At 38.3% G+C, this 11,236-nt stretch overlaps 1 protein-coding gene across 1 annotated transcript; it reads left to right on the top strand.

Moving 5' to 3' along the window:
• The first annotated feature begins 2,512 nt into the window (after nt 1-2,512).
• mpl (MPL proto-oncogene, thrombopoietin receptor) lies at nt 2,513-11,055 on the top strand. The gene is made up of 12 exons (XM_020633760.3): nt 2,513-2,748; nt 3,062-3,185; nt 3,538-3,719; nt 4,869-5,029; nt 5,292-5,436; nt 5,562-5,676; nt 7,408-7,577; nt 8,174-8,316; nt 8,705-8,864; nt 9,160-9,241; nt 9,689-9,776; nt 10,019-11,055. Exons 1-12 carry the CDS (start codon nt 2,655-2,657, stop codon nt 10,490-10,492), a joined length of 1,938 nt encoding a protein of 645 aa, XP_020489416.2. The 5' UTR covers nt 2,513-2,654; the 3' UTR covers nt 10,493-11,055.
• Nucleotides 11,056-11,236: the final 181 nt, after the last annotated feature.

The following is an 11,236-nucleotide window of genomic DNA, read 5'->3' as shown; positions in this document are numbered from 1 at the left end:
AAACCCCCATCTGAGCAAGACTGTACAAAATCAGGATTACATGAAATAGGAGCCAAAATAGAGTATTGAGTCACAATCCCAAAGTGCAAACGCACACGATTCCACGTTTTCAAGGTGTTTCTGACAATAAAATAATCTTTCATTCCTTGTAGACTTATTGCATTGTTTATGAATGGCATAACGCAAAGGGCGGCTTCACAGGTCATTTTTAAGACCTTGTGTGGGAAGTGAGCACAACAACATTGTGCATATGTTAGGTGGGGGTTATTTCTGTAGTAGATGGACAATGATGAAATCGTGAAACAGACTGTGGATCATCTTAGATTTATTCAGCCATGGTCAGACAACACAGAAACACAACACACATGGCTGACAAAGTGCAGATACGCACTAACAGCATACCTCCAGTTTACAGAGATTATCTTGAATTTCAGTGAGATAAAATAAACTGTACAATGTAGTCTATCTTGACTTGTGTTCTGTTGTTTTTGCTGTTTTTTTTTTTTTTGCTGTGTAGACGCACTGACCTATTTATGCTATGCATGGTAGAAAACAATAGTCAGAGCCAAAGTGTCCTCTCTAAGTTCAGGAACAGTGGTGTCCCTGCTGCACAGAGCTGATCTGTCACTGAGTTTCCTCCACAAACCAACCACAAGCACCCAAGTGTCTGTCAAACACAGTCTCAGTGGGCCAGCTTCCTGAAGACTCTCGCACAAACACATCAGCTTCACATGCAAACGTATAAGAGATCCGGATGCACATAAAATGTATTTTTATACCCTGACTGAAAATCTATATTTTAAGTATGAAGCATTCAACATGGAAGCCCCAGTGTGACCTCATCTGTTTGACTTGATATGGTCACATGAGAAGGTTTACATTTCAGGGGGTATGTCACTTACTTTACCTGCTCTACAGACTCTAATGTGTTTAGAACAAAAGAAATGTTATTGTTTCTGGGATACACTATCTATCTTTCCACTTCACAGATGTAGAAGAGGTTTTTTATATCATCCACTGACTCCAGCAGCCGACTACAAAAGCTAGGTCGGCGATGTGAAGGTGTAAAAATCCTAAATTCAGTTTTGGCTTTGTCTCATGCAGACATTTTATCAGTTTGTAAAAACATACATTTTGTTGCATGCACTGCGATGTCAGGGCGAATGAACTCACTTGAAAGAAAGCTTTTACACATTTGTAATCTCAGTGTACTACTTCCTGTCGGACCTGACAACTTTCCCTGCAAAAATAAATATTTAGACGACAACGTTTGAATGTATCATGTTTTTGCATCAGTGCTATCGTTTCCAGTTTGGTCAGGGCGGCTTATTATTTGCTGAACTTTCAAAGTCAAAAACCACTGAGCACCTGTTGGTAACATCAATGTGTTGGCAGAGATGGTATCAGTCTGTGGTGCCAAAATATTGTGCTGTATGTTGCGTTAAAGATAAACTCCCGCACACTGTCTAACTTGCAAACTTGGGAGTGGCAGTAAAACATGTAAATAAAGTAGTTTTTTAAAATTACATTCGTCTTTCGACCTTTAAAAAGTACTGACGAATTTCCAGTTGATCAACTATTGCATCTGGACACAGATGGTTGAGTGCCAGCATAAATGTTGAAAATCTAATTACAAACTTAACTTCAAGACTGATTCGGAGTAAATTTCTATTTTTACAGGTAAAAAATATGTCTTGGAGGTAGAAAGTGTCAAGGCGGAGAGGAAGTTGCTGAGGTGACTTGGACTTTTAATTGTGTAATGTTGATGGTTTTTTTTTTTTTTTAGAGGATGATCCACTGATTCTGAGAACATCATTACAATGAACGACACTGCAAATCATTAGATTACCCAATATTAATGGGCATGATGGCGATTGCCTCACTTTGGTGCAGGCCTCAAGTAGCCAATCAAGAAACTGCAGCCCTGGGCGATTCAGCATTGGCTTAATCTTTTATCCTCGAGTTTAAAGCTTAATAATAATAATAATGATAATAATAATAACATATTTTATTTGTGTAACACTTTTAAATATAAAGAAACTTTACAAAGTCACAATAGAAAAGGAAAAAAAAATATGAAATCAATGATTAAAACAGCATAATTCGCCATTAAAAGCAGTTCTGTAAAGGTGGGTTATGGATCAGTGATTTGATTGGTTGACAGGTTGGTTCAGTGGCGGATGTGTTTGGGTGGATGTCCTCAGACTTGAATCCTTTGAAGAACTTTGGATCATTTCTGCTGCGTCTTCTTCACTCCTGTATTTAAGTCCATGATGACCTCTTATAGCTTTTGTTGGTGAGGTGTCTATTTACAAATTAAAGGAAAAAAATGCAAATCCAGAAAGTCAATCATTACCATCTTTAATACACTTCAGAGTCTAATGCTGAAAGAAACTATGTCAATACACCATGACATTTTTTTTTATCACACTCCTCCCAAACAGCCATTTTTGGTGATAACTTCCACTTTACAAAAAACTTGCTTCCTGCTCTCAGCACAAACTGATCCCATTGTGCCAACCCCTTCTGCACTGCTCGACCTTACCATGCCAACTGAAAAATCATAACAAAGACGACTCACAATGCACATACGCAGGCATTTAAGTGACCTGGTGATTTAAGACATGTAAGGCATCAGAATATCTTGATCTACAATGAATTTACTTTGCTTCTGGGAGATACTTCTAAGCTTGTGGATACAGGTGTGCTGCTGCCAGGATGGGACTTTCAACCATCTGTCAAAGACAGGTAGGGCTAAAGGAGGGTTTTATTTTTGGATGGTCATAGTTTATAAAACTCTTTATAAAAAACTTGATTGCAAACAAGTTGCAAGAACAACATACTCCAATGGTCAAGTGGTGTAGAAGTTTGTTGTGCCACAAAGATCTGATATTGCTTTTCTTGACAATCAGTGGGTCGTCTTTGTTAAATCATGTTTGGACAAGGTAACATTTCTCAAGGAAAAAGAAACCAGGAAAATAAAATACCATTGAGTCCTCACTCTATGTTTTAATACGTTTGAATCCAGGGGTGATTATACGGTCTGCTCTTTGTCATGCAGATGTTTTGCTCTTGAAAGATGAGCAGGATCCGAAATGTTTCACCCGGACGGAGCAGGATTTCACCTGCTTCTTTGAGACTGCAGACAATGACATGACTTATGATCTGCTCTACAGGATTGAAGGGTATGTTGGACACTGCAGTGAATTCTTCATGTTTTTAATGTTAAAGGATGTCAGAGAGACATGTTATCTGGCATTTAAGCAATTATTTCTTACAGGTTATACTTGTTTTTTTGTATTTGTGTGAGGTATCCATCAGTCACCGCTTCAAACTGTAAACTGCAAGTCTGCAGCTCCAGATAAAACCAAATTACTTGTACCTTTTTTATTCATTTATTCTTTCTCATTTTCATGTATCAAATAACTTGCATCACAATCACATGATAAACATCCTTTTTTTTTTTTCCTGCCGTACAAATTATGTTGTATTTATTTCCAACAATGTCTATTGTGTTTGTCACTTGTTCTAATCAAGCCTGCCCAGACAGAGGACATGTGAAATGTCTGTCCAGAGAACAGACGAAGAAGAAACTGTCCTACACATCTGCTCATTTCCTGAAACGGATGTTTTCGTTTATGTGGCGACACATCTTGAAGTTGTGGAGCGTGACACCAACACCAGCCTGTTCAACCGGACCGTCTCTGTAGAAGACCACTGTAAGACTTTTTTTTATCAAAATTATATTTATTTATTTATCTTTGTGAAAAGGTTGTCCCATACCTTTCACCTGCCCCCACCTTCCCTACACTGGCCTGCAGAGTGATTAGGCTGAGTGAAATCACCTGAGCTTAATCAGACAAAGTGAGGCCAGTTGGGGTTTTCTTGTATAAAGCCAGAGTCTGGGGGGGTTGTTTGGTTAGTGGCAGCTTGCTGTGAGGCTGTGGTTTCGTTTGGTTTACGTAATCTTGTTTTATTAGGTTACCCGGAACTTTTGTTTGGTGCTATTTTTGGTTAACAACTCAATCACTTCATTTTGCGTTGACTTCTGCCTCCTGACATCTTTTTGCTCACCACCAGTGCCGAACAGCCACACTTAAATCCCAATTTTGAGGTGGACTTACAATCAGTAATGTTACAATCTTTTGCAATATTTACTCACTGAACAAAAGGGAATGGAACGAGATTCATCTGGGTTGCAGAGAGACTGTGGTGCGACATCTGGCCATAAAGTTAAAACAGCATACATTTAACAGCTTGTTAACTATAATACTCCACAAACTACCTATATTAACATTAAAGGTCACGTATTATACAAATTTTCAACAAGTTTCAATAAGTCTCAGGGGTCCCTAAAACATGTCTGTGAAGTTTCCGTCAGTATTACAATATATTGATTCTTCGTCCGACCCCTGTTGAAATACAAAACAATAGAAGGTGGGTAAATTCCAAGCTAATGGTAATGTTAGCTAGCTAAGGGTAATTTGTGATGTAATTTTTTTAGATTGTAATTGGTTAGCTAAGATTTAGCTAAGCTTTGAGGACTATAGCCTCCATACATGGGGCCGCTCGCACTAACCACTGCGCCACCAGCGCCCCATTGGTTTGCTAATTTGATCAAATATGTGTTAAACCTTAAAATATTCACTGTCTATTTTACAATAGTGTTGATCCTGATCTTTTTCTAAATAAAATATGCAAACCTTGAATTCAACTGTACAACATTATAAAAACATTTGAGCTTCTCTTCCCACTCTGACCATGACGACAGAGTCAAATTGCTGCCATGTAAATGTGGTAAAAGTTAAAACACAAGTAAATTATCACTAATTGATTATGAACCTTTTTTTTTGTTTTTGGTGTTGTAGTTCTGATGCATCCCCCCTTTAATGTGTCCCTACATCAAAATGGTGAACCAGGACAGCTGCAGGTTTCATGGCGCTCAACGGTCCTGAAATACTGCGCCGATACAGTGATGTACGAAATGAAATACTCCTCTAAAGGACTCGGAGAGAAGACAAAAATGGAGGTATACTGTACATACATACAACGTTTACACTTTGTCACTTAGTTTTTCTGAACTCAGACATTATGAATCAACAGGACAAAGTTGTATGACATCGATTTTCACCGTTTTTTTCCCCTACTCTGTAGAACATGATTATAGTTATAAAACCTTTAAAATAATTCGAGTTAGCCGACTTTTTGCTTCCTGCAGACTTGTGGTGTTTATTAAAGTGAGTTAAAAAAGGGTTGTGTAAGGTTTTATAAAAGGTATTGATTGTTCGCAGGTAGAGGAAGGGGACGTACTGGACCTTCTGGTACCAGGGGAGGAGGTCAAGGTGCAGATCAGAGTAAAATGTGCTTATGATCACGATGCTGGACACTGGAGCAGCTGGTCACATCCTGTGTGGGCTGTGGTTCCTCAAAGTTCAGGTCAGGAAAGTGTTGAAGGATAACTCAATGAAGAGTTTGGGTTAAGAAATGTATCCATACCGTCTCATATCACCTTCTATGTCATAAATACAGTAATTGGACGATATGTTTTCAATAATTTTTAGATGATATTTCACTGATGTGCTTCACCTCTGATCTTAAATATATCACCTGCCAGTGGAATGGGAGCAGATATGATGATCAGATGGAGCTCAAACTTTTCTACCAGATGGGTGTCAGGTACATTTCTCATTTTATATCATTAATGTGATGACATGTTTTATGAGTTTAGACTAATAAATCCAAAGAAAATGTTTTGCCCACTTCATTGAAAAATTATTTACACTGTGTCAGCATAAACATTTTATGATTTGCAACTTGTATTGTCATTTAGACTGCTGGTTGGACAACAAAAAAAAACATCGATGGAGATTAAACAAAGGGAGGACCCATGTGCAGAAAACACCCAAAAATAATGTATTTAACCGAAGACAAGAACCAAAACCAAAAGATTTATTTTTCAAAGTCAAAACCCTCCAAAAGCAAACAAGATCCACAAAAACAAACACAAGCTAAAACATGAAACTCAAATATTGTAAGGAAAGAGGAAAAGGGTGAAGGACTGACAACGGACTGACACAGAATGGCAGAATCAGGGTTTATTGCCCAGTACATTTACACATACAAGGAATTGGACTTGGTGTATTGGTGCAAAACAATTAACAAGGAAACACAGACACTAAGGTTTTTGGTCACTGAAAAGTCACCTTTTGGAAAACTCCTTTCAGGGTGAAGATTTTCATGAACTCTGTTTAAGGTGTTTATGTGTAGACGAGGAAAACTAAGTTTTTGGATTCTAATGTCACACTGTGCGCCGGTTTCTGTGCAACGCTGACACTTACTTTTACATCAGATAAGTGTGTTAGCAGACGTATCCAAACTAGTGCTGCTGTTAACTTTGCTAACTGGACTTTCTACATGCTGACACACACACACACACACAGTTACTCTCCCACTACGTTGACAAGCAGAGGTTCCTGAATGGACAACTTTGTCAAATGAAATTTTCATTGTAGACATCAAGGACATCGTTTTTGACTAGGCATGACAGCCGTAACAGTGCGTTTTGTGTTTTTATTTTTTATTTTTTATTTTTTATTTTAAATAGGGGAGGAAAACCTCAGTTTTGAAAGATAAGCGCCTATATGTGGACTAGGGCTAAATACACACTGAGGTAATCAAGACAGGTGTGACTAACAAGACACAGGTGAACAAAATGAGAGTAGAGCACACAATCACTGCACTCATGCCCTTTTATGGGCATTAGTGCCTGCTGTTCCCAATTAGCATGACCTGTGCTAATTGGGAACAGCAGACGAATGCTTTAAACTCACAAACACAAGGAGATGAGAACACAGCTGTGAACAATTCAGTCGTTTAAGAACACGTTGGGGAATCTGACGGAGAGTCTTCTTAGAAATCTTAGGAAAATTCTGAAGAAGATATTGGTGAGGCCCATTGGAGGGCAGGGGCGCATGATAACGAAGGTGGGAAAACACAAACGATGGTAATAGAGCGAGACATGAAACACAGGGGCAAGTACTACAAAATAAAACAGGAATAACCAACAACTAAACACACGAAAGAAAGTTCAAATACTCACCCTGGGAGTTCAGGAATAGAAGGATGTTATTTTTTAATGGTTTTTGGACATGTTGGAGGTTTAAAGATGAATCTTTTTATCCTTAACAAACCAGCAGATTAATTGATAATGATAATAACTAATTTTGCCTTAAGACCCGACTGTGACTAACAATCAAAAAACACCAGACTCATTGTGAAACACTGAGCAACAAAAGCACATTGTATACTGACCAAAACATTAAAAAAATAAAATGTTGAGACATTTGTGTTGAAGCTCATCAAAACACAACTGACTGATTTAACATGACGATTTTATGATTCCCACAGTAAAGGTTTGGGCTGGACCGAGTGGACCGAGTGTCTCGCTGAGCGGGACTTGATTGACAAGTGCTGTTTCTACGGTGACGAGTCCAATAAAGTCAGGGTGAAGCTCATCAGCACTGCAACTTCTCTCAGCAGAACTTTCTACACTGAGAAGTTTACCCTCAACAAGAGCAGTGAGTGATGTCTGATTCTCTTCTTTTTTATCCGTCCTCTCTAACTCCATTAGTTTCATTAGTTTAAAAAGTCATGCATCAGGGGATATGATGGCTTCTTGAAAAGGGAAGACTTAAAATAGTCTTCTTAACAACTTAGATAAGAATTTAAGCTCAATGTTTTTCAGCAGCCTACTTTACAAACTTTTTTAAAATCATGAGGGGAAATGACTTTTACACTGTGTTATTGAGACATGATACACACACATGTACCAACAGGATCCTCTGGACCTGCACTAATGGAGAGATGTAAGAGTGAAAGAAAGCGCCCGAGTAGTTGGGGGTTTGGTGCCTTGCTCAAGGGAAGCTGGGCATTGCTCAGGGAGTGACCCGGCAACTAGTTCCCAACCCAAGTCCCTATAGACTGGGCTACAGCCACCCCAGACTGAGCTACAGATGATAATACTACTAATAATAATTAACACTGCCAATAAACAACAAAGCTGTATCATAAAAAAACTGTTTTTAATTTGGTTTGCATTTTTCTCATGACAGCTTCCTGCCTCTGTGTTTCCTCAATGAGATCCACTTTACTAATGTGTACTTTATGTTTTCAGTTAAAACATCCCCGCCAAGTCATCCAAAAGCAGCAGTGCAGGAAGACAAGTTGTGTTTGAAATGGGAAGCTCCTCTCCCGTCTCTGTCGGCTCACCTGCAGTATGAAGTCGGCTACCACATCAGAGGGAGTGAAGAGTGGATGGTAAAGTTTCATCAAAGGCCCATTCAGTTTGACATTCTTTGTTCATTATCTAATGTGAAGCAACAATTGAGTCATTATTTTTAAGTATTTTTTTTTTTTTTTTTTGCATTATATCTGAGTAAAGTCTCTTTTGAATTATTGGCAAATGCTTGTGTTTGAATTATGATAATGGCTGAAGACGGTTATATGACTGTCATTCTTGATATTACCAGCAGATGGCACCAAAGAGGAATTTTCAGTTCTTGAATCGTGTCAAGTTTAAAGATCAGATTCTAAAAAAAAAAATTACAACTTGATCCATTAAGGAACAAAATAAAAAAGTAAAACAAAAAAAGAGCATCATCAGAGACATTTCCATACGATGTCAAAACCGACTTTCTGTCTGCAGACGAGGCTTTTAAAGGGTCCGGAGACGAGCACATACCTGGATGTTCCTGCAGGTCATCAGTACAGTGTGAAGCTCCGAGCTAAACCCAATGGGTCCATTTACTCAGGCCACTGGAGCGACTGGTCTGATGTGCTCACCGGTGATGCACCCACAGACAAAGGTTAGCTGACACTCAAAAGTCAGTGAGGAAAAATAAGCCCTCATCATATAAATTATTAATTATTATAGATTTAGAAATATCTTGTTGCTTGAATAAAAATGACGAGCAGAAAGTGTGATAACTTGTGAGAATGCTGCAGACTAAGTTCCTTTATCTATTGATTTTGTCATAACATGGGTTGTGATGTATTCTTCATGCATTGAAACAATAAACAGCTATTACATGCTTTTCTTTATTACCATGAATGAAGAGAACTATTTGACCTTGAACATTTTTTTTTAAATGATCTTTACAGGCCAGTTGCTGTTACTGTGCATGCCTGTCTTTGTGCTGATAGCCTTCATCATCCTCATGATCTTATTTTACACATACCACAGGTAGGACTGTTTTCCAGCTCATTCAAACTGTTGTCAGACAGGGGCGTGTCCAGAGGGGTGGCGTGGGCCCCCTGAGAAATCTGATTGGCCACCCAAAAAAATCCAAAATGTGTGGAAAAAATGCTATTAGCCCTGTCAGAGGTGGGACTTATGTGGAAACTAATTATCTTGTGTTATAAAGTAGATGTTGGAAAGCGTAAATAATTCATATTTGTTTGTGGCCCAGTTGGGCAACCACAGTCAAAAAAGTCTGGACACGCCTCTGTTGTCAGCTAGTTCTTTTTAATAAATAAAGAAAATGAAAACTGAAAACAAAGCGTAAAAATGAAAAATATTTGATATATAACAACATTTTCAAGCTCCTAACCAATTCCTTAAATGTAGGATTTTACCCGTTGCTCATTGTTTGACTAATCCCACTTTATTTTATGTGTTCTTTTTTTACAGACAGCTGAAACAGTATTTTTGGCCGCCAGTGCCCAACCTTGACAAAGTCTTACAGGGCTTTCTGACAGAGATCAATGGGCAGAAATGGGTAAATTATTTAACCACGTAAATATGGTTAATATCTGATTCTTACATCAAATAAACAAAGATGTATATTGGGATGAAGAAGTTATTTTGTCAGTGGAAAAAATCAAATCAAGCCATCACTGATTAAAACCATAGATCCAAATGCTAATTGGGATAAAAATAGAGCCAAGATTAAACACAATTCTAGCACCTATTTACATACCTCTGTGTTAATAATGACTTCACTTTATACTCACTCCACAGGATCCACCAATGACAGCGAAGCATTGCACCGAAGAAACCACCTCATCCCTGGTGGAGATTATGTCAGAAAATGAGGTGTCTGTGTTGGAGAAGCTATCAGAGGAGGAATCGATCCAGTTGTTGTCAACAGAAAGCGACCTCTCGGGCAGAGAACAGGCAAACGAATGTCCCGGGACTGAAGTGTTTCCAGATTATGTGACTCTGAACAAAGACAGCATCTTTCTCTCTCCAAAGGGAAACAAATATGTGTGCGAGCAGGTCGGAGAGAAAGAAGTGGCGGCGGTGAAAGATGACTTCATCCAGACATGTTCCTCTGCGTGCTGCGAATGTTCAGTCTCTGTCCCATCATGCACCAGCGCCAAATTTCTGAACTACTCGTACTTGCCTCTGGCTGAGCCGGTAGACAGATTTGAGAGCAAGCTAATGGCTGTGAGGGGTCCAGGCAACATCTATACGAATCTCCCTTGTAGCTAAATGAACAAGTGTGCTTTGATTTCACTGGTTCAGATTTGTTGTATATATTCTTTCAATCAGGACTCATTGTAAAATACGATGAATGTACATATGGATTTTTACTGCATCATAAGCATGGGGGGACTCGGGACATAGGGCTTGGAAACGGGACTGTCTCTTTCAAATCGGGACATATGGCCACCCTACTGTAGGCTATATGCAAATATGTAAGCTTTGGTCCAAATTAGCTGTTGGGCACATTTTTTATTTTTTTAGTCTGGAAGAGATCCTATTAAATTGTGTAAAATATAAATGTATTTTTTTGTTATTGTTTGAGAATAACTTCTCATTTATATTACATTTATATTAAATGTTGTGTGGATTTATATCAAATTACCTTAATTCTATTTACTCACAATTAACGGTGGCTTGAAATATGTCATTAATCAGAAATGTAAGAAAAAACGTATTTAATCGTCCTCTCCTTCAATGTAACAATAGATAACAATGGACACTGATTTTTTTTTTGTTACAATATTTAGTGTTGAGGGTTTAAATGTTTATGCAATAAAAATTGAAAGCTGTTTTTTTCTTGGCATTTTCCTCAAAATCAATTTGATTGTGTTACACATCTGTTGACACTAGGTAGTAGCAGAGAGCAACGAGCAGAGAAGGATTATCACAGTGTGAGTAAGTCTCTCTGTGACAACACTGTGTTCAACACTAGATAAAAATGACAGAAGGATTAGATTTGAATGACCTAAA

This window comes from Labrus bergylta, chromosome 6 (genome assembly GCF_963930695.1).
Source record: "Labrus bergylta chromosome 6, fLabBer1.1, whole genome shotgun sequence".
NCBI lineage: Eukaryota > Metazoa > Chordata > Actinopteri > Labriformes > Labridae > Labrus > Labrus bergylta.
Note: the sequence above shows the minus strand (reverse complement) of the source record. Positions and strands in the feature narration are given on the sequence as shown.